This window comes from Ambystoma mexicanum, chromosome 1q (assembly GCF_040938575.1).
Source record: "Ambystoma mexicanum isolate Mex_15411 chromosome 1q, UKY_AmexF1_1, whole genome shotgun sequence".
Lineage (NCBI taxonomy): Eukaryota > Metazoa > Chordata > Amphibia > Caudata > Ambystomatidae > Ambystoma > Ambystoma mexicanum.
Window position 1 is genome coordinate 1,159,103,614 of NC_090922.1, and position 27,414 is coordinate 1,159,131,027.

A 27,414-nucleotide genomic window follows, 5' to 3' on the forward strand; every position below is an offset into this window, starting at 1 on the left:
CCAGGAACCACCGTCACCGCAGGAGCAGTGTCCACTTTTTTAGGTACGTTGTTCCGCCAGGCCTCCCGTTTCGAGGGGTACTGCTAGAGGCGTTTGAAATCCTTTAACTACCTCCAGGGTTGGCCGCCCCTAACGACTAACATTATCTTTTACCTTCTGCACCCTCCTTTTGAATCGTTAAAGCAAAGACTTGACTGCAGTGACTAGAACAGTTTGATCCTGGGCACATTGCCCTGTACCACTAACTCTGGCACAGGCCTATTGACTTTGGCTAAACCTGTTACAACTGCCTTCACTAGATTGCTTTTCACACTCAACTGTGTTGGTGCACCAACAACTCTTTAACCACTCTTGCTTCCCACTTAAGTATTGCTGAAGTGCCATTTTGCTCGGTTTTCACCTATATTTGACTAATGCTAAAGTGCTACCTTGCCTAACTTGTTCACAAGCCACTTGGGAAGTGTTGCTTGTGTGTCTAAGAGGTTAATTCTGTATAACTTGTCCTTTCCCTCCCTTTTGAGAAATTACTAGAGTGCCATTTTTGCTTGGTTGACCTGGTGCCATTTTGCTCAGTTTTCAGTCTTGCTCAAACTGGTCTATAATTTAAATAGGGAGTTGTGTATACTTTTCTTGACTGTTTTAACTTACTTTGACAACTGTGATTTATGTGTTGAACTAGAAGTGTGTAAAATAAATATATAGGTTTGTTAATGAAAGCTTTGGTCAGTATTTCCTTATACCATAGTGCTATAGTCCTAATGTGTAAACCCTGAATACTGCTCATCTTCCTCTTGAGATAGGTCTGACTGCTCAGCCACAGCTACCAACTAAATCTTTGTGGTATAGACTGATACCAAAGGGAATTTATTGCATATACCTGTAGTCTTAATCTGCTGTATTGCTCCCCAAGGGAATTGCAGTGGATTCTGCCTAACAATGGTCTGTATGTTATTTGTAAAATTAGGCCATTTTCTTGCTCAATTGACAATGCTACGAGTTGGTTTGTGGTGGGTAGGGTGTCGACGATTGAATATTTAAAGTGCTAGAGTTTATTTGTTAGAGCAAAGACATGATTAATAATGGTACCCAGTGATGTTACCGAAAATATAAACAAATAGAATGTTACAAAATATGTAAGGGTTGGGGGTAAAGGGTTAAAAGGTGTGGAGCTGGTTCAGGATGAGGTTACAAGCATGGGGAAACAGTGTTTATTTTGGGGGAGGGCACAATTTAAACAAAAATATATATAATTTTTTCTGGTAACATTTAATTATTCATAATTCAATAACATCACATGGAACAGAATAATAAGTATGGCTTATATTTTTGATTTTTAGATACGTTTTACAAGAGTACACAATGTGATCTTGTGAGGAACCAGGAATGAGACACAGAGGACTCATGACGTTTGCGATAAACCTTTATTAAATAATAAAGGGGTTGGAAAATGCCTCACTGTCCCTAATCTAGGAGGCATTTCTCTACTGTAAGGAACTCGTAGTGGAAACAGTAAAGAGACACGTGATCACAGTTCAAGGTTGTTTATTAGAAATGCATGGTGGAAAAACGCCTAACCTAAACCGAAATCTAAGATGGAGCATGCGTCGACCATCAAATGAAAATAAGGCAGTCCTTGTGGCGTTGTGTCAAAACAAAAGTGCCTATACAAAGAAACACCTATTGCCAATTCCGTACAACTAATTACTGAGGAGTGTGGGATAGCATTTTCAATAAAGAAAGACGTGTTCACAAATAATAAGTCGGGATGTGATTTCCAGTTGTCTCCCTACCCCCCCCCCCTTTTTCTAGTACAGGACAAGGTGGGACTTTGGAGCACAGCACAGACTCGATCCCTCTCAGCACAAGCTTACAGTTCCGTAGCCACCATCAGGTTCTTCGCGGTTAAGTGTCCTTTCAATAAAAGTCTCTTGCCTTCGAGGGCCTGATGCATTCAACAAACAAACACAAAGTTCTGTTCCACATATACTTTGGGTGACAGCTTCATCCTTGGGTCCCCCTCTTCAGGGCACAGATCCTTCACCAAATCGTATTCAACAAATCAATGAAACAGTTCCTTTTCAATGCACATTATGTGACAACTTTCCACCCCGGATCTCCCTCTTTCGGGCTCGGACCCCTTTTAGACGTTTGCCTCCCTCCTTCAGGTTCATTGTGGCTTTTCTTGCATTGATGAGTTTCAATGTCTTTAAACAGCAACTAACTCACTAAGAGGCTGAAAATGCAATCAATCCATAGGCTGGGTTTTTATGGGCTGCCTCTGTGTATGATGGGCTTAAGATAATGATTAAATAATGAGAATTCAGCTTGACCAGCGGATATGTGCTTCTTAATCTGAGATTTCCTCTTGAATGTAGGAATATTGATACCTGGAAAAATAAAGTGTTATTTGAAAATCTACCAGACACGGGCACAGTCCAAGAGCGGCAGGACAAAAGTAATAAACCCCTGAGGAATTCAATAGGCCTTATCGCTGCCAGGCCTCTGGCTCAAATACTATACTTCTAGCCCTGAACTAACAGTGAAAGAACTAAATAGACAAGATGCTCGCTTATTGACTGGAATATGTATAAAGGAAAAAAAAAATCAGTCTTTTTAAAGTTACATAGGGACTTACTATTTCACCCATAATTCTGCAATGGGTTGTCCCAGCAAAATTATTCTTTTTTTTAAAGCGCTCATCTTGAGATGCTCCATTTGGTGAAGGAACAATGATTTTTCTAATGTGAGTTTTGAATTCTGCAATTAAGTCGAATTTCTATTTTGTTGCAAAGAAATGGCACACAGCAGTGGGTCATATATTCTAGCATCCGCAGTGATAAGCCTGTTGCTTTGAGATGGGAAAGCAATTTGAATATAAATATAGAAGTGAGTTCAATAGATAAATCTATAATTCAGTACCCATTCGTGCTATTATGTTGAGAATTTCTTTGTTTAAGTTGCAAGAGAAGTAAAGGGTCATATGTGTGGAAAATAACATTTCAGAATCTGGCAATTGTGGTGAATCAGAAGGAGGACACAGACACGGAGGACATTTTGACTTTATATTAACAAAAAAAGAAGGCCTATCTTTCCCTATCAAAATGGGGTGTTACCTACCTACATTGCTAACTAAAGTGCTCATCAGTCGTGAATCAATGTCCAAAAGAATCAGTCTGCTGTCCAAAGCTAACCTAACTGATCCTACCACAATTATAATCAACCACGGTTAGGAGAATTACTCCCTTCTCCTGGTGGTTGTGCATTTGCACCGATCTTCTCTTATGTTAAAGTTCTGGTTAATATACTAGCCGTAAATAGTCTTTTGTTATCCTCTGTATTAACTCATGTAACTCCCTTAAGGGATTGGTAGTCTTGCTCTCTTGTATAGGGCTTTTCCTTGCTCTTGTAGGTCTCCTTCTTTCTAAGAAGACTCTAAATGTTCTTGCATTAGATTTATCCTAGGGACCCCTCAGGTTTTCACTACACAAGTGCCTTTCTCTGTTATATTCCACTCTTTGTTTCTTGGCTGTTGGGTGATTTTCCCTTTTTCCCCAGGGCAGTAATACTCAATTTCGACTCCTCTTACTCTCTGTGCTTCTTTTTATCACAGTTTGTAATTATTAGCTTGTTTTCCACTCTTTGGTCATGGATACTGGGATGAGTTTCTCCGAGGCTATACCGATTCCCTTTTGGCTCCCTGGAATTCCTGTTCTCCCCATTACCTTCTGTGTTGTAACGAAACATCTCCAGTGCCTGCAGGTACTGGAAATCTCCTTCCTTCCGTTTGCTTCTCGGTTTGCTTTGTGCGACATCTGCTTCATATGTGTTCCTGCCTCCTGGTTTTTCGATGCTGCTTTGGGTAATTGATTCAGGAGTTGCTTCCTCCCTCTGGTGGTGTCGGCGTCGTTGAGAGGGCAACCTGCCCACCACGATTCCTCCGCGGTCACACCAAGCTCTCCACGCAAGCCTTCCTGGCTTTCTGCTCCTCTTACATGTTGGGCTTCCAACATTTCCTGCTCCAGTTTGGAGCCGCCCTGAACTTCACAGGCTCTGCGATCTATGTCTACTGTGATGTCACGTTCGGAAAACTGTCTTGTCACATACATTGACCAATTAGATTAGTGTACAAACCTCAAAAAGGATTCAACACACCCAGGAGAGACACTGAAAGACTCACTCGCTCACTCACTGACTGATGGAGAGGATAGAAAGAAGAAGTGATAACAACAGGAGGAGAAGAAATAGATTACTCTCCTATTGGACTTATAAGCACACACTAAGTGAGGCCTACCAGGAGTTAAAGCCCCACGCTTTCTTCAGTGAAAGAAATAGAAGGCTGTGGAGGAATGCTGATCCCATTTTGCTGACTGATACTGTTACTCACCACCGTACAGACAGGCCGGGGCGATGAGGAGAAGAAGCTATCCAGGACTCTTCAGTCACTGCTGAGACAACCCTGTAAGAAAAAGGGAAACTCAGGCTGGACTCCCTCTAACCGAGGTAGCTCTTTTTGCCAATATACCACCCTGTTGTATATACCAGACAGACAGGGCGGTGGATTACCCAAAAGAGCGGGATACCCACACCGCCACACCAATCTGAAAAGGAATGACAAGGATTTAGTGCAATGGTAAGTGCAATGGTAAGTAAGCCAAAGTGAAACAGAACTCTAAGTACAATAACTACCTGGGGGGGAAGGGGGGTGACGGTGCCTATAGAGGGATCCTAAAGGAGAGGACAAACAATTTAGCCAGCTGTGTATACCAATATGGATTATAAGCAAAGTAAATATAACAAGTCTTACCCTTCAGGAAGAGTAGTAAACTCCAAAAAAGAACAACAACGACAGGAGAAAATAATAAAGAGGAAGGATTAGTATGAGTTAACTTCCCGGGCGGAACGAGGGACGCAACTAGTTCCAGGGTGGTGCAATAGGCAGCAGAGCGTTCAGTACTGCACAGGAATCCAATCCTATTGTTAGTTCCAAATGAAACAATAATCCAGGGTTAAAATAATGGTAGTTAGACCGATAAAGTTCACATCAAAAGGCTTTGGCGTGATTCACAATTGAAAATAATAAAGGTAACTGAATACCAATGTGCTGGAAGGTTCGTAGACTGGGTCAGGAACAGTTATTTAAGTGAGAGTCACAGGCAAGCCGCTTGGCTGTAATCCGGTGTTTGTAGGGCAAGGGGTGCTCCCAGTAACGAGGAAGAAGAAACCCCAACACACCGCGGTCGCGGTCACGAAGATGATTCCAGGAGTTGATGCGGTGAAATACACAGGCAGAATAAATCCGGAATGAAACAGAGAGGAACTATCCAGGGATGGTGCAAAGGAATGCACGAGAGGACAGAATCCAAGAAGGAAACTGCAGAGTCAAAAGAAAACACGTTCCGGGTCAGCAACAGGCAGAGACAGAATCAAAGGCAGACAAAGATTATCCAGTAGAAAGGTCGGGTCAGGAGTTCCGAAGTCGGGTAGCCAGGGAGTAGCAGTCAGCAAACAGGACGGAACGGGGTGAAGAGATAACGCTAATTAGAAGTGCCGAACTCGCTTCCTAAAACCCATTTATCCTGAAGGAGGGCGTGGCTATTGATTCCACGTTGGTTAGCCGTAGTCAAGGAGTCATGTGATGCGTCACGTGGTGTTTACACTGCTTGGGTTTCCCCAGCAACCGCCAAACCGGGGAAGCCCGATGCAAAGTGCGCATTTTATATGAGAAAGGCTTCGGTCTGGACTGAATGGTCCAAAGCCTATGTGTAACAGATACCCACATGTTCCTAGAGGCCCTCCTCCTACCCCTACCTGCAAGGCTAAGAATCTCAGGGTCATCTTTGACTCAACACTTGCCTTCTCTGCACACATCTCTGACGTCTCTAAAAAGTCAAACTTCTTACTGCACTTCCTTAGAGGTACTCTGCCTTTCCCCTCCTTCCCTCAGAAGCTCACTGTATCCCAAGCTCTGGTTCTCACAAGGTTGGACTACTGTAACAGCCTCTTTCTAAATCTACCAGCCTCCACTCTCCGCCCTCTACAACTAATCCAGAACAGGACAGCAAGACTTGTCCTTGGCCTCAAGCTCTGGGATCGTATCTCTCCAGCTCTGAAATCCCTTCATTGGCTCCCAGTCGATGCAAGGATTACATTTAAATCCCTCTGCATTGGCTACAAGGCTTTCTGGGGCCTGGGTCCAAAATACCTTCAGCTATCCCTCTGCAAATACCTGCCCTCTCGAGCCCTTCGCTCCTCTACCTCTAACTCCCTCAGGGTCAGTCGTTTTCCAAAGAAACGAGCGGAGGGCAGATCTCTGGCTTCGGCCTCCCTTTGGCACAGCCTCCCGGCCACCATGAAACTTGAGGATAACCATCTCCGGTTCCAGAAGCACCTCAAGACCTTCCTCTTCGCTTCCGCCTTTGCCCCTCTTCTCCCCTGCTGACCTGTTTTTCTCTCTCGGCACTGTGCACCTGTACACCCTCTGTCCTTGGGGCCCAGGTACCTGCTCACTCTGCCTACCTCCAGCACTGACTCAGGGCCACCCCTTGCACTGGGATTATGTGTCTGTACCCATACAGTCCCCCACTCTTCTTCTGCACTTATCAGATATACACTATCTGACTAATCTTGCACTTGCCACTTGCTGGCTGCACTTCCACTTTTCACTACCTTAATTTATTTACTGCACTTATCTTTTATTCTGTTCTCTCCTCTGTTCCGCACTTTCCACTTCTCCCCCTTCCACACATTTTCCCCTTTTTCCATGCACTTGCGCATTCTTAATGTCACTGGGCCTAGTAAGATCGTTGTTTATTTTGTTATCCCTTGCTCCCCTCCCTTTGCTTGGTCGCTCTCTTAAAGGAGAGTTCCGGGACTTTTTTTTTTTATTGTCCCTACGGTTCGGCCATGTGTTTTTAAGCATAACTCGGTAGATCGTAGAAAACTTTCCTATGGACCTTAACCGACTTTTCGTCCATTAACGCACTCGAAATCAGCCGCCATTTTATGATAATCCTATCATTTCCCCCCATCGCCCTGGCTCACCTGCTTTTGCGGCACTAAATCAAATCCCCCGCCCCTGAGCCTGACATCAGCAGACGCGTACCGCCCATTTGCCAACGCCAAAGCACGTTTCGTGTCAACAATCGCTGCGCCTCAGCTAATGAAGTGTCGCCATGGAAATGGCAGGACGCCTCTTTCCTCAATAAGTATAAACACACCGTTTCACAACACACAGCAGCAGATTTTCGATTCCATTCCTCTCTCTGTGTTACTTTGAGTATTCTGTGACTCGTTTCTGTGCTCTGGTCAGCTACCTTCGCTGCTTCTAGGCCTTGTGAACACCTGTACCATCTCTGTAAATTATTTTACTTTCTTTACCACACAATGGCTACAATAATGCCGTATATGTACGAGCCCGAGTACACCGAGGAAGAACTACTGGAAAGGCAAGCACGCGAAAACGATGGGGATTCGGACGGCAGTTGGGAGGACCAGTCAACGGATGAAGAGCCTGGACCATGTCGCATGGACGGCGTCTCCACCTGGTGCACGTGCAATCGGTGCGAGCTAATGCCAACTGAGGAGGAGAACTGCTGCTGCCGTGAAAATTCCGGGTGCTTGGCCTACATTTCAGAAGGCGAGCCAAGTCCGCAATGCATCACCGAGCTGCCAGAGTTCAGGGAAGCCTGCCTCTCACGGACCGTGTTGAGGATGATGATGGTGCTTATGCACGAACTTCGCGGCACTGTTCGTCCGCGTAATCCGAGTAACGAGTAAGTATACTCTGGTTTTGATGTCAGTGATGCCACTACTATGTCATGGTCGTCTCCCACATATAAAATTACATTTACATATCATTTGAATGCATGTAAACTGGTTCCATATTGTGCATTTTCTAGATAGAATTTTTTTCAAAGCAGAATGACATTTTTTACCTGAATCGACAGTGATAAGAAAGTTTTGTCATTTTAATACAGTTTGCATCTTTGTTTTTCACAGGTGGTGCAGGCTGGTGGCCTATCGTTGCTTCACTTGGCGGCTTCACGGGAGGCTCGGACACCGCGTTCGGAGAGTAATACCTGCCTGTGCGGTACTTGCCATTAGACAACATTTCCCCAGCGACAGTGGACAATACCGCGGATTTTCCCTGGATGTGCTGCAACCGGAACTTTACAATGTGTAATGTTTATTATTTATGTTCAATTGAAATTAAGATCTAAAATAAAACCCAACATATATTTTAACAATGGTTGTTTTGATTTTTTAAATGAATCTAGTGTGTCTCCATTGAATAGTCTTCCTGTGCCTTGTCTTGTCACACCACATGTCTCCGGCCAGCATCCTCCCTCACGCTGGCCGCCCACCTTCAATCCACATAACCGTTGAACCCATATGCAGCAGACATACATATGTTATTTTGCGGGTTGGCATCAAGCCTCCCGGCCTTGCCTCCTCCCCCAAAAATACTTACCACACCACTTTGTTCAAGCGTTGGCAATAAAAGGCCGTTGAATTTTATTGATACAAAACATGGTTATAGGTAAATAATCAATATGGTTGATCATAATAAATCATCCTTTTGGGCACCGGGTACAGAGATGACCCCCTCTGGCCCGTGCCGCCTTGCCACCACAGGCCAGCCTGCTGCTGACTAACTGCCTAGGCATCCAGGGTCTCCAGGGTGAACTGCACCCATATATTCTCCTGGGAGGGTGAGGTATTTATAAACTCACCCCCCTGCCTTCCAAGTATTAGATCCTGCAGCCTGCCTCTTACATGCAGTTAGATGGCCTCTCCTTGGTGAGGCCCTGCGGCAAACGAGTCTTGTCTGCACGACCACCGCCCCAATCCACCCCCCCGCCCTATCAAAGGCAGTTCGCACCGGGGTACTTGTGCTGGCAAGTGGAGCTGTCGGGGAGCGATAAAGGCCAAGAGGTGCCAAAGACCATGTACACTTCAAAGTGGTCCATAGAGCATGGGTTGTTGTTCCCATGTCTACCTCCAGACACCGTGTCTCCTGCCAAGCATCCCCCCTCACGCTGGACGGCCCCCTGCAATCCACATAAGTGTGTCTCCATTCACGAGTCTTCCTGTGTCTTGTCTGCACGACCACCGCCCCAATCCACCCCCCCGCCCTATCAAAGGCAGTTCGCACCGGGGTACTTGTGCTGGCAAGTGGAGCTGTCAGGGAGCAATAAAGGCCAAGAGGTGCCAAAGACCATGTACACTTCAAAGTGGTCTATAGAGCATGGGTTGTTGTTCCCATGTCTACCTCCAGACCCCGTGTCTCCTGCCAAGCATCCCCCCTCACGCTGGACGGCCCCCTGCAAACCGCATAATGCCACGACATATACACGTCATTCATTCACAAACACACCCCTGTTTCGAATTCTTTATAACCCACTTCATATTTCTAATGAGAACTACTTTGCGCTTTGCTAGTCAACCCGTGAAGGTGCTGGTTATCTGCTCTTCGTCTCTGTGAACTTCCGTGACCACTTCGAGGAAACTCGTCAGTTTGCAACCTGTGAACTGCTCCCTGTTCTACGACAAGAAACTACTCTGATCCCTGCATCTAACTGTTTGTTCGTCAAGGTAAGGCCATGTACCATAATCATTTTGCGTGCAATTTCTTTTCGTTCAAGACAGTACATGCAAGTAACTAGTCACATGTTCTGAGTTTAGTCAAATTATTTTTCAATTTTTTTAAAGTTATTCAAATACTTATCCGCATGTGAATAACGTGTATAGTTCCAAGAACCAAAACGAACCTTGCGTTGAACCTTTTATGTGTCATTTAATTTTTTAACACATTGGTATTCATAGAGAATTGTTGATCTTTACTTTTCAGAACTTTCCACAATGCCTGCCTGTTCCATTGGCGGTTGCCCTTCAAAGACCCATAATAAATCTGAAGGTATTATAATGCATGTTTTCCCTAAGACAATAGATCAGATAAGAGAATGGGTCCGATATTGCGGATATCCACCGTCTGAGCTTGAAAGTAGAGTCCTAGAAGTCTTTGCGGACAAGAGGGGTGATCGATACCGCATCTGCAGCAGGCACTTTAGCTCAGACATGTACTCCACATCATTGCTAATAAAGAAGAACACACCGCGAGCGAGGCGAAAATTGCTCGCAACCGCTATTCCCACTCTATTTGTCCACATCCCTCCACTGGTGAGTCAAGTTTATGTATTTATCTCTCGGCCTTGCGGTAGTGTGTAGCATTAGCTAACAATAATTTCCCCATTTATGTATCCACTCAATATGAAGGCGGAAGATTCTCCATCCGTGTCGTTATTGCAGTCATCAGCCACTTCAAGCGCCTATCGGGTAATCTTACTTGGCTATTCTGCCACTGACTTGTTTTAGGCATGTAAATCAATAGTTTTAATTTATCGTGTAATTATTTTACCTAATGGTACACCCTTGTACTCGTCCTCTAGTCTTTGTTTTCAGTTATAATTATTGTTATCCAAAATAATGCAAGTACTGTCTTTCAGGGAGATGCTGAGGAGTCCAACGTATTGACGACTACCGTTGATGTCACTCAGATGCTCGAGGTACGTTTCAGGACAGTTCCATCGATGGAGATCATCAGATCTTGCATTCTTGTAGCGTGATTGTTACACACAATGTTTCTTTCGTTTTTAGCCATTGATATGTCCTTCTGTCGTCGCCCTCCTATGTGTCTTCTTTTTTCAATATTGTGTTCATTACTAATGAAAGTCCTATGTTTCAGGGAGTCGATGGAGCATTAGTCCAAGAAGAAGGGGGAGCGTGCAGTTACGGGTCGGCGCAACAGCTTGCAGAAGTGTGCACCGCAGTTACATCGTCCCTTGATGTTCTTATGCATTTCGAGGTATGGATACTGACAGTTCGATCAAGCGAAATCATATGACGTGATTACATCCGCTATACTTCCTTCTTTATTAACGCAAGTACTATGTTTCAGGGAGATGACGGAGCTTCTTCTACAAGAACATCACCCCTAGTAGTTGATGCAGATCTCTGGGTGGTGACACTTCCAACGATCGAGCAAATCGAATCATATTTACATATCCATTATTTATTTTAGACAACTGATCGTTTGTGCAGGTCTATTTAGATGAGCCGTTCACGCCTGCACAAAGTTTCTGTTCTTTTTATCAAAATAGAAAACCATACTAATGCAATTACTGTGTTTCAGGGAGTCACTGAAGCATCATCTTCAATAATATCATCAATGGAAGTCTATGAGGAGCCCGAGGTATGGATCTTGACAGTTCCATCTAACTAGATCAACAATGTGTGAATAATTGTCGTTTGAATGTTCTACACAAAGCGTCCATTCGTGTTTTGCTATTGAGATGTACGTGGGTATTGGTCCCCAAGTACATTTTGTGTTTTCGATATTATTATACATACTAATGAAAGTTCTATGTTTCAGGGAGTCGATGGAGCGTCAGTGCGTGATGGATGTGCTTATCAGGAAAATATAGTCGTTGCAGCGCAAGAGGAAGTGGAGACATGCACACACGAGTCGGAGCAACAGCGTCCGGATGTTGAAGTTCGAGGCAAGAAAGTTTCAAAGAAAAGAAAGCAAAAGAAGGTTAGTGTCCTGGTCACTATAGTATGTTGTTTTTCACTGTTAATAGTTCAATACTGTAAGTTGTGTTTAAACTGAACATCCCTTTTCCAATCTGTCCTCTAGTTGCGAGTGGGTGTACGAACTAGATCTACACAGACAGTGAAGCGAACGAGAGATGTTGCTTGTCAAACCTTTTGGCAGGGACTTGAGACTGGAGATGCATCGTGCCAATGGGAAGAATATGAAGTGATTGACAACGGAGCTATACCACCACCAGCCATTGATAGTGGATGTCCTCCTGGTAGTTCGGATGCAGTCGGAGATCAATTCACAGAATCCACACCCGCGAAAACTAAGACCGCGAGAAAGTTGAAGAAATTGTTTTATTCACCCATCGCCGGAGAAGGAACAGATGTTGCAATGGAAGAGAATGAAGTGGACGACAATGAAACACCATCAATATCACTGAACATAGCGGAAGACGATATCAGAGATTCTACCTTTCATGTGAGTGACATGTCCTCAACGTTACAGGCCGAACCAGCTGGGATGCAGAGTGACAGTATAAGGAAAGAGGCCAAATTCATTGTATTCGATAGTTGTTTGATTGATATTATTATTCGGATGAAATGTGGGCATTCGGTTGGTGGGGAAGTATGTGGGGAGCCATTGATTAATGTGACTCGTGCAATTCGAGGCACTAACCTTAAAATACATGCCACCTGTACAAAATATCATCCTTTCTCATGGTCTGCACAACCTATGCTGGGACAACTGCCAGCAGGCAATCTACTTTGTGCAGCGGCTGCACTTTTTAGTGGTTCAAGTTTTAAAAAATTAGAGTCTTTCTTTCAGTTTGTGGGAATCCATTTCATTGCGAAAACTCAGTTCTACAAATACCAAACCGATTATCTATTTCCAGCCATTAGCAAAGCTTGGAGAATGGAAAAAATGTCTATTGATAGTACATTCGCGGGCAAACGGTTCAGGCTAGCCGGTGATGGACAGTGCGACAGCCCAGGATTTTCAGCCAAGTACTGCACCTACCACTTTCAGGACATGGAAAGTAAGAAAATTGTGAGTTCGGTGGTCGTGCAGGTGTCACAAAGTACATCCTCAGTGGCCATGGAGAAAGTTGGCTTTGTAGCATCATTGCAAGAACTACAATCGCGGGGAATGGTGATCGACCTGATAGCCACGGACAGACACGTTTCAATTGCCAAGACAATGAGAGAACAGTACAAAAATATAAATCACCAATTTGACGTTTGGCATCTTGCAAAAACAATCAATAAAAAATTGTCGGCTGCAGGTAAAAAAAAAGATATGCAAGGTATTTCACAGTGGTCCAAGTCAATCAGCAACCATCTTTGGTGGAGCTCAAAAACATGTGGAGGGTCGTTGGAAATTCTACTGGAAAAATGGCGGTCAGTAATGCCACACTGTACAAACGTTCACCGATGGAACACGAACCAACATTTCCACAATTGTGAACATGGCCATTTGTCCACAGAGGAGGCACGGAAGAAGAAGTGGTTGATTCCTTCATCACCCACTCACAAAGCCATTGAAAAGATTGTATTTGATAAAACTATAACAAAAGCTTTGAGGGGACTCACGGAATTCTGCCACACAGGAGATTTGGAGGTGTTCCACAATATGTGCCTAAAGTACAGGCCAAAACGATTGCATTTTGGCATGGAGGGCATGATAAATCGGACTCTTCTAGCGGTCTTGACACATAACCATAATGTTGGCCGTCAACAAAGTAGGACGACCGGAACTTTAGGGACGCTTCGCTACAATAAGGCCTTCACTAAAAGAAGTAAACAATGGGTGATCAAACCAGTGTTTGAGGATATGCAATATGAGTTTATTGAGACACTTATTGTTGACGTCCTAGATAGGCACATAAATGGAGTTGTGAACGAACCTGTGCAGGGGACAACTGCATTGCCACCCAACATTGCCTCTGTTCCATGTCCACCTAAAGAAGAGCTCATTGAGAAATACACATCACGGTTTAAATGATTGTAATTTGATTGTCTGTTCTCTCGAGTCTCCTCATGTCGCAGGCCCATTGAATATGTGTATCTATCCAACCTTGTTCATTTGCGCATTAAATTAAACCAAACAGTAATATATATCATTTTTCAAAAAATATAGAATGTCTCCGTATTTATGGTTCTGTGGGGCTGCAAAGCACGCAGACAAAATGCAAAGATGGAGTGTAAATTTCAAGTCCTGTGAGATGGCCTTACACTGAATGTAGCTAACTAGGAATGTGCGCTCGTTCAAAGTGAAGGTCAGCTGCTTTGATTTTTTCTCGGGTGCCAGAATGGCCCACGACTCAGTATAAGGTTCTATTGTTATTTGACCTTGACAGGCCGGGACCACGTAAGAAACGATAATGAATATAATTTCAGAAACGAAAGCCATTTCATGTTCGTTCATTAGAAGAAATAACGTCGGCATAGAAGGAGTGGTATTTCGGGGCTGCCCTACGCACAGACACAATGGAAAATGCAAATATAATGTAAGTAACTCTTTAGATGAGTTTATACCGCAATTTAATTACTATACAGTAGCTTACCGCGCACTAGAACCGTCTCCTTTTACGGAAGCACCTCAAAACCTTCCTCTTTGCTTCTGCTTTCTCTCTCCCTCTCCCCTGCTACAACTGGTCCACTGTCTGCGATCTCGGCCCTGGGCCCTTCCACTCTCCACCTGCACTCCCTGTCAACCCCTGCACTGGGGGACTGTCTCAGTATCCTACAGCCCCCCCTTGACGTATAAAACCCAGTTGCACTGTCCTAGCTATGAAATAATTTCCCGACCTAATATATAAAATGAATAATTTTAATAAAGATCTGATGGTGAGACTAATTTCATTTTTTATGTTTTTCAAACAGGTACTTCATCCATTATTGTCTGTGTCACGAGTACCAGACACCGGCGGATGGCTTCTATAATCGCCAATTGCTTCTCCGCGTGAACAACGTTAGCACCCTGACCATTTTGTGGGACGATCGCCAAGTACAAGTATGCCCTTACGCGGTACTAACGGCTAGATGCAACATACAGACCGTTGTGGTGGCCTAGTGCCTCGTTGTTGGAACAGCCATGCGATTATCAGTGCGACCGAAGAGCTTATTTTATCGTAAACCAACACCCTGTGTACTGCACACGAACATCGCTTGCCTCAAGACGAACTATTTTGGATCGAGAGCAAAGAAAAATGCAAATCGCTGAATATTCTCTAAAAATTTGATGTCCAATAAATGTACTTTGCCAAATGTACAATCTTGCAGTTTGCTTTTAAACCACAGTTTCATATTCCGAATTGTGGCGCTGTATTGTGAGATGATCTAAGACCCTGTGTACAGCAAAGGAACATCGCGTGCCTCAAAACGAACTTTTTGGAACGTGAGCAAATAAAAATGCAAATCGCTGAATATTCTCTAAACATTTGATGTCAAATAAATTTACTTTACCAAATTTACAATCTTGCGGTTTGATTTAAAAGTACAGTTTCATATTCCGAATTGTGGCGCGCTGTGTTGTGAGCTGATCTGTGTTGATTTCCGGGTTCTGTGTGGAGTCGCGTAGAAGATGCCTGGGTGCGTTTGCCTACGCAGCACAGTCACGTCACGGATAGAGGCGGGGAATATGAATGTTTTGATAAAGTCTGTTTCAGGGGCGGGGGATTTGATTTAGTGCCGCAAAAGCAGGTGAGCCAGGGCGATGGGGGGAAATGATAGGATTATCATAAAATGGCGGCTGATTTCGAGTGCGTTAATGGACGAAAAGTCGGGTAAGGTCCATAGGAAAGTTTTCTACGATCTACCGAGTTATGCTTAAAAACACATGGCCGAACCGTAGGGACAATAAAAAAAAAGTCCTGGAACTCTCCTTTAAACACTTGTGTATGAGCGCAATATAAATAATCATATCATATATTCTCTGCCCATTCTAGAAAGGAAAACATAAAAGGGTGCTCATCAGGATGTCTAACCAAAGAAGAAAGTCCTCTGTCAAACAATTCTATGCCAACCGAAGTTCTGTCCATACCACTACAAAGGAAATATAGGCATTTAACAAAAGTATTGTTTCTCCTTAAAATCCTAGGCAGAGCCGCCTACCTCCAGATTCAATCCTATCTGGAGATCAATAACCTATTAGGAACCCGACAATCTGGTTTCCGACCAAGACATGGAACTGATACGACCCTTCTCGATCTCAAGAACCAACTGGGTGACCGAAAAGACAAAGGTGAAATCTCTATTCTCCTACTATTAGACCTCTCTGCCGCATTTGATTTGGTTGACCATAAAGTCTTATGCAACCACCTCAAATCGGCCGCCAACTTCTCCAAAGAGGCCTCTACTTGGATACATTTCTTCTTAGAAAACAGAACTATACGAGTCTTCTCGCCCTCATCAGCAGACCCAGTACCCATCACATGTGGTGTACCACAGGGGTCATGCGTCTCTCCCACTTTGTATAATATATTTACAAAGCCTGTCTTTGACATACTCGACAATCTGGGTGTCTCATACACTAATTATGCTGACGACACCCAGATCCTCATCCCTATTCAGTGAGACTACGACAAGGATGTAGGACTCAACAATAAAATGTACCAAATCATACAAACCTGGGTGGTCAGCCACGGTCTTTGTATTAATGACGAAAAGACTGAACTCTTAATCATAGGCTCCCCAAAAAGACTGAGCAAACACCCTCACCAATACAATTTCATCACTTTTGACAGTATCAAGATTAAAGTCGCCAAGGAAGGTTTTTACCTGAAGGTTTTTACCTGGATTCAGCACTAAACCTCAACAAGCAAGTAAATGCTACAGCCTCTGCAACCAGCTACACATGTAAATTGATTTATGCATGTAAACCATTTCCGACCACTGATCGCTGCATTACGATTGCACGAGCACTAATCCTATCTAAATTGGATTACTGCAAAGCACTCTACTTGGGCACTAGTAATGACAATACTAACAAACTCCAAACCCTCCAAAATAATGCTCTAAGAACTGCTTTAGGCATCCCTAAAGGTCAGCATATCTCCAACGATAGATGTTCCACCAACTGGATAGCCATCAAAGACAGAATTAAGTTCAAAACACTAAACCGGACATACAAATGCCTCAATAACAAGGCACCTGTTTACCTAACGGAAAGATTCACCAAACACACATCTGAACGTCCTATTAGAAAGGTGCAGTCTAATAGTATTAGACTCCCCAACGTCAAACAGGAGGATCCAGCTTCCTAGTCCTGGCAGCACAACTCTGGAACTCAATACCAGACTCCATACGAGCTTCACATTCCCTCCTTTCCTTCAAGACCAATGTTAAACAATGGTTGCACGCTAGTGACCACTGATGTCCTCACCCACGAACTGTATAAATGTATATTGCTGTATCTCTTCCTGCACATTTTATATGCCTGTAATCAGTAAATTGCTCACTGTTTATCTGTTTCCTTATGTACCTGTAACCTAAATTTGTTTAAGCGCCCAGAAGCCCGGCGCGTTCTATAAATGAATAAACAATACAATACACTTGGGGCCCAAGCTCAAGCAAAAGAACAGTGGCTGTTTTCTGACCCCCACCCTGATGTATCTTTCTCATAGGGGCTCCTGATCCCCAAGCACAGCCCAAGCAAGTACACAGAGTGTCTCTTCAATTCTCTCTCTCCTTGGCACAGTTCAAGTAAGTACACTAAATGTCTCGTGTTCTCTTTCTCACTTGAGGAATTCCGGCACCTGTCCCCACTCTGAATGTTCTCATTGGGTTCCTTACAAAGAGAGCTCCTGGAGTTCTCTCCACCTGGGCAATTCCTGGTTTTTACCCTGCTTTGGGGTCCTGCTCCTCTCATGGCGCCTTGGGGTCTGGGTTTCTCTCACCGTGCCTTGGGGTCTGGTTTCTCTCACCGCGCCTTGGGGTCTCGTTGAGCGTCTATGCATTCCTTCCGGTTCCCTGAAGTGATCCCATAACTCTGATCTCCTGGTGGTGCACCTCAGGAGAGTCGGTGAGTTCAGCCGATGGAGCACTGTTGCTTCGGCTTACCCCTGGTGTGCCGTATTGGGAAGTTATCCCTCTCTTGCCGCTGGCTACCGGCAGGGGTTCGGCCTGTCGGCCACTTCTCAGGCGGCTTGCACTTCTCAACACTCTCATGGGCCAGATGTTTCTGCTTTTTGCCCCAGCAGGGCCTGTGAGCGTTCCAGGGGCTCACCCGCGGCTGTGTCCGCCTTGTCTGGCATACGCTCTATCTTTCCTGCCACACTTCTCAGAAGGTGGTGTCCGGGCTTCAGTTGCTCAGTAGGCTTCTCTCCTCTTCAAATCTGATTGGCTCTTTATCTGTCCCAGTCCTAGGCGGGTGAATAACAATTGTTCTTTTATTCCCGGTGAGGATGGTGAATACAGAGGGTAAGAAAACAAACCAACTGTTCTCACAGAAAGTTTCAAGTTATCACACAGTTTAACTTCCATTTGGCTAACAAAGATATTGGAATCTTGAGATACGGAAGGATAATTTATATCCCTTTCTGGGGATTCCCTGTCCTCTAAGGGGGTGGTGGGGTTAATAACCCCCAGTGGGACACCGCTTGCCCAGTCCCCTAAGAGGTGTTCAGTTTAAACAGGCTCCCCTCCATAGTTCCAAAGAGGGTGTCTCCCCCTTAGGGCGAGGGGACCAATTCCCGGGTTTCATCACAGTGGATAAACAGAAAGAAAGGCATTAACAAACCTGATGAAAAAAAAGTGAATAGGAGCCATATTATAATGCCCTTTTATAATCAGACGATACATAGACACATAACGCTATTGACCGGAAAACAATGAAAACTAACACTTTACAACTGACACCTTAAAAAATATAAATGGCAAGCCCAGATGAAGAGGGATGCTTGAAACACATGTTTGGCATATAGAAGTATTTTTTTAAGTTTTAGAAATTTGAAATTAAAGAGAAACAAGATGATACAAGAAATAGTTCATCAGTAGTTAACGTAATGATTAAGTAGAACGACTTCTTGGCAATTAATCTGGTAACAGAAGAAAGATTCATAGATATTAGTAGCCAAGTAACCACAAAGATATTCACAAATCCCAAAGACACTTTACTAGCAGAATAGGAATTGCAACACTAGGCAGAGCTGTCTCTGGAGAGGTCCTGCAGCACCAGATATTAGGAGTCGTCGCCTCGAAAGTCAATCCCGCATGGGGAGAAAATCTTCAAAATAATTTACAGTATTTGCATATACAAGGCAATAGATTATGTCTGATGTTACCAGACATCAAGCAACACTCACAAACACAAGGATTGATCACAAAACTACAGTCATGGTATGAAAACTTGTCTTAGTGCACATAAGGTAATTAAGTCAATGAATTATTAATCTTTTATCATGGTTTACTACCAGAGCACAGGACGGGATTCAAACCTGTGTTGCCCTGCTTTGTCTTGCTTTCAAGACAAATGCATTTTCCTTGAGCTATTCTTCAGGTAGACACTGTTACATTGTCCATTAGTTATGGATCAAAAAAATGCCCTAACAAATGTAATTTTGTAATCATGATCTGAATAATGTACATTGCAACTTCCAGAAGGAATATGAAAATGAATCTGTGTTGAAAGATTCCTAGCAAGCATCCTTCGAGAAACGACTGGATCAAATTTCTTACCACGTCATCTTTTTTGCATTTCTGGTGTGTGACAAAAAGCCAGGAACAGTTCTGCTTCTGCACTTCAAAGCTATTTGAACTCTAAGGGTGAAAAAAAAAGGAATACTCAACACGCAATTACATTCAACAAGTAACATCCAATTACACGATTATGTGATAGTTTGAAAACAACAAACGATCACAGGTACTGAAGATAGACGGTTCTAGGTCACATATTCGAAAACAAAAAGGATTGAATGCCAAAAGGATCGAAAAAAAGGGTCGAATTTTTTTTCTTTTTTTGTCTTTATTTTTTTTAATGGGGGGGTTCCCCTAACCCACCATTTTCTCTTTTTAAAAAAAACTTTTTTTACATACAAAACTAAAAAAATATATAAATAAATAAAAAAGAATTCGACCCTTTTTTTTCCGATCCTTTTGGATTCGAAAAAAGGTCAATCAATCCTTTTATTTCGATACTTTGACTGGACACCAAGATAGACTGCTCAACAGCTTGGCAACGGACTACAGAATTCCTAACTTTGACATCCAAGTCAAAGCTAATTTGAGGTACCAGAAGTAGGACTCGGACACAAGGATGACATGTTTCTGGGTAAAGACTTTATTGATCAAAACGGGTTGTGATAAAGGTCTCTATCCCTAAATCCAAGAGGGGTTACCTGTTTCCAAAAAAACTATTGAAGATGGCAGGATGTCTGAAAAGTAAAAGTCTCTCCCAGTCACGCCCCAAAAACCTATTTCTATGCCTCACTCTATTAACTAACAAAATGGTGTAAGATTAATCTTGCTCATACAAAATAGTGTATATCAAAATCTTCTCAGCCAGTCCGTCCTTAAAGATAGGACTCAAAATAAGGTTCAAGAAATAGTGTTCCAATATTAGGGGGTTTCTCCTTTCCCCTAGACTTCAAATCGTAATAAGTTTGAACCCCTCCCGTTCACCTGGGCCAAATGGATTTACTAATTCCATGCTAAGGCAGCTCCTGGACCATGGGCTGCTTTCACTTTTTTGCTTTTTCCCCAAATCTTCTTTTTTAACTTTATTTATTGAAGAAGATTCACGTCTTACTCAAACAACCGTTACATCAATTGTAGGGCACGGTTAGACCATATGCATTACAAGATTACACCCAGCAATATTCCTTATAGGCAGAGGCGGGAAGGTGGGAATCACAGTCATCACTCCGGGAGCATAGTGTAATCGGTGGCCGTGATCAGGCATTGCGGCACAAGGTAGGCCACAAGGGGGCCTCAAAGGTTTTTTGGCCTAGTTTGTGGCCCACACAGGTGTCTGTATTCTTTATCCAGGGCGTCCAGCCTAACCAGGCTATCCAGCCATGCCGTGATAGTAGGTGGGGACCAGCTAGTCCAGCGCATCAGTACACATTTCCTGGCCAGAATCATACTGGTAGTAAGACATTTTCGACCAGGCACTGGGACCCCCGGGAGCCACCGAAACATGCAGCCCAGCAAATCATCAGGCACAACATAATCCAGCATTTCCAAGAGGACGCCCGTCACACTCCCCCAGAACTCTCAGAGCCCAGGACACGACCACAGCATATGGAAGAAATCAGCTGAGTGCGCTTGACATTGCGGACATCTGTTACGCTTAGTCAAACAGAACATGGCGAGCAGGTGCTAAGTATACCCTATGCAGCGTCCTGAGCTGGATCATCTGGAGTCGGTGTTGAATGCCCCCCTGTGCGATCTCTCCCACAGCGCTGCCTACTCTTTAACACTGATAGCACCCCCCAGTGTCGTGTTCACATTGGCCTCTACATTTCAGTGGATCCCGGGCAGGCACTTGCTGTAATAGCCCATAGATAGAAGATGCTAACCGTCTAGCATTGGCCAAGGTCAGGAGAAAGTAACCTGATGTTCTTGATTATACTCTAGGAAACGCGATTCCTCTTCTTACTCTTGTTCTAAATGAGAATGTTCACAAGAGGGTTTCAACCCTTCCCCTAACGGATCAAGTCTGGTCTTAGCGAGAGATAGGTATCTTAAAGAGGGATTTTCTAGGATTGGAAAATCATACAAGGATTTCATTATGGTTGTGATTTCTATTCCCTCGTTCAATTGGGCCTGTATTCATTCTTCTTTGCAAATTATAGGACAGGACTTTAAACTATGTTCCCAATCTCCACAAAAGTAACACTGTTCTAATTGAGAGGATTATGACTCATCTATAGAGGTAGTAGATTTTACAGAAAATTACTCTTCTTTCTTCAGTGTTCAGGTGGCAAAGAAAGAATTCTGGGGTGTCACTATTCGCTATTTTTCCCCCTCATTTGTCTCCATTGTTGGTTCGTCTGGCATCTCGTCTTCCAAGACTTCCCGATTCTCACTGCTTGTCACGACTGGTTTGAGGGCTCACCTGTTTAGGCTTCATAGGCTTCTTTCTTGTTGGATGTGGCAGCCCGCGTTTCCTGGAGGTGTGGGTCTTGTGGAGGTAAGGACGGGCTCCTTCAGACACCACACTGTCTATGGCAGGTAACCTAGAGTTCAACGTTCACTTGATGAATTGTCTGGGTCGATGTGACGGCCCTATAGCAACTGCACAAGTCCTGGATGGAGAGCCATGGAAGGTGGCGAGTCGCAGCCGCCGTCGAGGTCTGGAAGATTCCGGAAATCCTGGGTTGAGGTAAGGCGGTCCGAGGGCGACCGCGCGAGCAGTCCTGGATGGAGAGCCACGGAACGTGGAGAGTTGCAGCCGCAGTAGAGGTCCGGAGGATTCTGGAAATCCTGTGTAAAGGTAAGGCGGCCACGGCGACCGCAAGAGCAGTCCTGGATGGAGAGCCGCGGAACGCGGAGAGTAGCTGCCGCAGTCGAGGTCCGGAGGATTCCAGAAATCCTGGGTAAGGTAAGGCGGTCTGAGGGAAACCGCGATAGCCGTCCTGGATGAAGAGCCGCGGAAAGTGGTCGCTGAAAACCAGGACGGCACAAGAGATGAAGGAAATTCCTAGGAGCGAGCGCGAGGAACTACACTCGAGCAAGGAATTGAGAGCGCATGAGACGCGCAGAACCGCAGGGGCATGGCGCTTATCTAGGCACGCTAGAAACTATACCGCTGATCAAGGAGCAGCATCCGCCATGTTGAGAGGGTGTGAGGCGTGTTCTGGCATGTTGTTCAACGGACCAGGAGGTTCAAAGGGGGCGGTAGTGCGATTTCATGACAGTATGCCCCCTCCGAAGCCTCGTACCCCCAGGTTTGCCAGGATGTAATCGATGGAATTGTTGCACCAGTCTGGGGGCATTGAGGTTGGAGACCGGTTCCCAGGTACGATCACTGGGTGGATAACCTTTCCATTCCAAGTATTGTAATCGTCCCCTTCTGTACCTGGAATCGCAAATTTGGGAGACTTCATACTCAATTTGACCCTGGACTAGTAGAGGAGGGGAACGGGGGGCATTCTTGGTAGAGCGGAGATAAGGTTTTAGCAGAGAAGTATGGAAGACAGGATGGATTATCTTCCATGTTGCAGGCAATCGTAGTTGATAGGCCGCTGGATTGATTTTCTTAGATAGAATGATGGGACCGTAGTAGCGGGGTGCCAGCTTGTTTGGTCTTAGGTGTCTGGGTAAATATTGGGAGGATAACCAGACCTTGTCCCCAACATCATAGTCTGGAGCAGGGTGTCTCTTGGAGTTTGCAAATCTTCTTCCGTTTTCCCTAGCCTGAGATAGATGGTTCAGCGCTTCTTGATGAACTGAAACCAACTGAGCAGTCTAGGAATCAACAGAAGGAACAGGACTTGGAGAAGGCAGGACTGAAGGAAGTATGGAAGGATGAAAACCTAGGTTGCAAAAGAATGGACTGGTCTTTATCGATGAGTGTTCAGAGTTATTGTAAGCAAATTCTGCGACTGGTATGAGAACTGACCAGTCGCCCTGAAACTTGGTGGAAAAGCAGCGTAGGTACTGTTCAAGGGTCTGGTTTACCCTTTCTGTAATGCCGTTGGTCTGGGGATGGTATGCGGATGAAAGCGTTTGTTGAATTCCTGACACCTTACAGAGGTTTTTCCAAAACTTGGAGATGTACTGAGGTCCACGATCAGAGATGATTTTGGATGGTAGCCCATGAAGACAGAAAATATATTTTACAAAGGGTCCGGCCATTTCTGGAGTCAAAGGCAATTTAGACAATGGCGTAAAGTGAGCCATGTGAGAGAGGAGATCGATGGTTACCATTATAACTGTATATCCCCTGGAAGGGGGAAGATCAACGATGAAATCCGTAGCTATGGCTTTCCAGGGTCGGGAAGGAGGAGCTGGTTGGAGAAGTAGTCCTGCAGGTTTTTTGCTATCAGTCTCGTTCTGGTTGCAGACAGCACATGCCCGGACATACATTTGAACATCTTTCAGCATCTTGGGCCACCACAAGTTTCTTTGAATGGAAAGAAGGGTACCGCCGACCCCACGCTGTCAAGAGTAATAGGTGTCATGGCATAGGTGTAAAATGCGCTCCTGTAGTGACTGGGTAGGTATAACTAGTTGGGATTCCCAAAAAAGGAATCCATTCTTGAACTTAAGACCCCATGAATTGTGTTCTTGGAAGTCCTTCCAAAGGTCCGAGGTTGTAGTCTCGTTCTTAATGGACTCCAAGATGTCAGATGCTTGAGCGATGAACACCGTGCTGGGAAACATTTTACGCAGGGAGGGTCTTTCCTGAGTAGGGTAGTCAGGACGTCTGGACAAGGGATCTGCAATGACATTTGAGCTCCCTGGAATGTGGGATATCTGGAATTGGTATTGAGCAAAGAAAAAGGCCCATCGTGCTGGTCGACTGTTCCAGCACTCCATGGATTGAAGGACTTGTAGATTCCTGTGATCTGTTCGCACATGTACGGGATGAGTAGCACCCAGGAGGAGATGACGCCAGTCTTTAAAGGTTTGGCGAATGGCAAGCAGTTCTTTTTTTAGAAGTGAATAGTGTATTTCACATGGGAGCAAGGTCCGAGATATGTAAGCCAGAGGATGTTCGAGCTCATCTTGGGCTTGTTGTTTCAACACCGCTCCTATTGCATATTCAGAGGTCTCTGTCTCCACCAGAAAGGGCCTTGTAACGTCAGGCTGTATCAAGATGGGTTCATGAGTGAACATTTCCTTCAGTTTTACAAAGGCGGCTTCTTGAGAAGAGGTCCAATAAAAGGGGTGTTCTTCTTAAGTAGATTCACGATTGGTTGAACAATGGCTGAAAAGGAAGGTATGAACTTCCTGTAAAAGTTTGCAAGGCCCAGGAAGGATTGGACTTGTTTTACTGAGCAGGGCACTGGCCAGGAAGTGATGGCTTTGATCTTGGCAGGGTCCATAGCCACCCCTTGGGCATTCAAAACAAATCCTAGGTAACGTACCGTTGAAACATGGAATGTGCATTTCTCTGGTTTGGCTAATAAGTGATGTTATCTGAGTCGTTGTAGCACGGCAGTGACATGATCTTGATGCTGTGTAGGGTTCCTGGAGTACACCAGAATGTCATCCAAATACACAATAACAGAGAGGAATAGCATATCCGAAATATCCTATCCATAAACAGCTGGAACACAGCCGAGGCGTTGGCAATTCCAAAAGGCATGACCAGATACTCAAAGTGTCCAAATGGTGTTCGAAAGGCGGTCTTCCATTCATCGCCTTCCCTTATTCGTACCAGATGGTAGGCTCCTCTCAAGTCTAACTAGGTAAAAATCACAGTGCCTCTGAGTGCTTCCAAGATGTCAGATATCAGTGTTACAGGGTATCTGTCCTTCCGGGTACATTGGTTTAGACCCCTGTAATCTAGACAGGATCGTAGCTCCTTTGTGTCTTTCCTGGGTACAAAAAAGAAAGATGCCGCTGCGGGGGACTTGAAAGGACGAATTGTGCCGTTAGCAAGGTTGGTATCCAAATATTCTCTTAGGGCCTTTTTTTCAGGTTCTGATAGAATAAACATCCTGCCAAAGGGAATTATAGCATTTTCCTCTGTATCGATGGCGCAGTCTTTAGGCCGATGTGGAGGCAGGGTTTGAACAATGGCAGAGGAAAAAACGTCAGAACTGCTGGTAGATCTCAGGTACATGATTGATATTGGAGATGGAAAGAGAAGAATGAATCCTTTGGTCGACCTTGGATACGTCTGGATTGGTGACAGAAGTCAAAACAGTGTGATAGGAAATATTCAGAGCCCAAAAATAAGGAGCCTGCAGACTAGTTGATGTATGGATTATGCTTCTTTAACCAGGGCATACCTAGGACCACTGGATACAGTGCGGCTCTGAGTATGTCGAACTGTATGCTTTCTTGGTGGTTTTGGATTGAAAGCGTGATTTTCCTGGTTTGTTGGGTGATAGGTCCCGAGGACAAGGGGGAGCCATCAATCCCGGGAGCCATCAATCCCCTGTACTGTCTGAATGATATCCTTTTGTTCTCTGGGTATATCATGCCTGAGTGCCCACTGGTCGTCCATAAATATACCCATAGCGCCACAGTCAACCAAGGCCAGAACAGTCTGTGGTGTTCTGATGGAGGGGAGTAGAGTAACTTCAAGGACTACCAGGTTGCATCTTGATGAAGGATCCAGGATAGGAGGGATGGAGCGGTCCTTGGTCTCCCGAAGCTGGGCTCCATTCAGGATCGGGAGCCTGCGTTTCCCGAATGCCTGGGTGGTGCTATGGGACAATTCCTAACCAGATGTTTGTCTGAGGCACAGTACATGCACAACCCACTGTCAAATCTGCAGCTTTTCTCCTGACTTGAAATAGGGCCTCTTATTGCTCCCAATTGCATGGGTTCGGGCTCAGCAAGAGGCTTTTCCTTTGTGGTAGGAGCAAACGGAGAGATCTTGGGAGGGGAGTTTCGCGTTCTCTTTTTCTCTGCCTTTCTTTCTTGGATTCTGAAGTCAATTTGCAGGGACAAATCCAGAAGGGCCTGGAATAAACTTGGACAGGCAATTCTGGCTAGCTCATCCTTTACGTCATTGTTGAGGCCACAACAAAACAAGGTAAAGCACACCTTGTTAGACGAATCAGCTTCCGTGGCAAGTTGTTTAAATCTGGTAACATAGGATAACATATCCTGAGATCCTTGGCGGAACTCCAGCAGCCTTTCCTGTGCAGTATACACCTGGTCAGGGCAATCAAACATCTCTTTGAAGGCCTTGATAAACCTGTCATAATTGTCCAACAAGGGATCTCCTGCTGAGACCAGTGGTGTAGCCTAGGCCAGGGCATTGCCAGTAAGATGGGCTATGACAAACCCCACCTTAGTTCTGGTGGTGGAAAGGTAGTATGGCTTAAACCTGAAGTGTACCAGACAGGAGTCCAGGAACGAATGGAGCATTTTAGGGGAACCATCGTACTGATCTACTACTCCACTAGTGGAAGCGCTATCCCGATAGCGCCGAATCTCGGGATAGGACCAGCTGGTTCAGGGCAGTTTGTTTGTTTGTTTATTTATTTGTATGGCGCACCTTACCCAGGGGCAACAGGGCGCAGGCAGAAGATAATTCGAAGCTTACAATGTTGCAGAAATATACAGTTTGAGGTAGTGAAAGAGATAATCATAATTACAGAATAAAAAATGTACAAGTCTTCATACATACAAAGTCAATATCTATGCAGGGGTAAATATACAAATATACAAATATGTACAGGGCTGTTAGAGGCGGGTACTCCTGAGAAAAAATATTCAGGATTATAGGAATAGCAGGTATGGAAATGTATACAGATCTTCATACATAAAAGGTCAATATCTATACAGGAGGTAAGTGTACAGATGTGTGCTGTAAGGGCTGTTAGAGGCGAGGGCGAAGTCGCGAACAAGGTATCACTATCTGTGCCTAGGTATAGAGAGTGCAGCTACATACTAGGGTTATTGGAGTTAAGGTGACTGATGAGGTGTCTTCTAAAGTGTAGATATGGTTGGTCAGCTCTTAGGTTGTGTGGCAGAGAATTCCAGAGCATGGCAGCTTTCACCGGGAAACTGTTCCCACCAATGGTGGAGAGTTTGAATCTGGGAATTATCAGGCGGTTGGAATAGATAGTTCTTGTTTGTCGGATGGAGGACTTTCTCTTTACCTTGTCCATCAGGTAGCTGGGGGCGGCATTGTTGAGGGCTTTATGGGTTAGGGAGGCCAACTTTAGTTTGATTTTGTTGTCT

The 27,414-nt window shown here is 44.6% G+C and overlaps 2 protein-coding genes across 3 annotated transcripts in view; one reads left to right on the forward strand and one right to left on the reverse strand.

The window, feature by feature from the left end:
• TYW3 (tRNA-yW synthesizing protein 3 homolog) overlaps window positions 1–27,414 on the reverse strand; it is a 251,743-nt gene that overhangs the window by 220,976 nt on the left and 3,353 nt on the right. For both annotated transcript variants that reach the window (XM_069641906.1, XM_069641905.1), the window contains exon 2: window positions 19,279–19,359. In XM_069641906.1, coding sequence (XP_069498007.1) covers window positions 19,279–19,359 — 81 coding nt within the window. The remainder of the gene's footprint in view (window positions 1–19,278; window positions 19,360–27,414) is intronic.
• Window positions 1–27,414, forward strand: part of CRYZ (crystallin zeta) — a 348,909-nt gene that overhangs the window by 66,784 nt on the left and 254,711 nt on the right. The gene's annotated exons all lie outside the window — the stretch shown is intronic.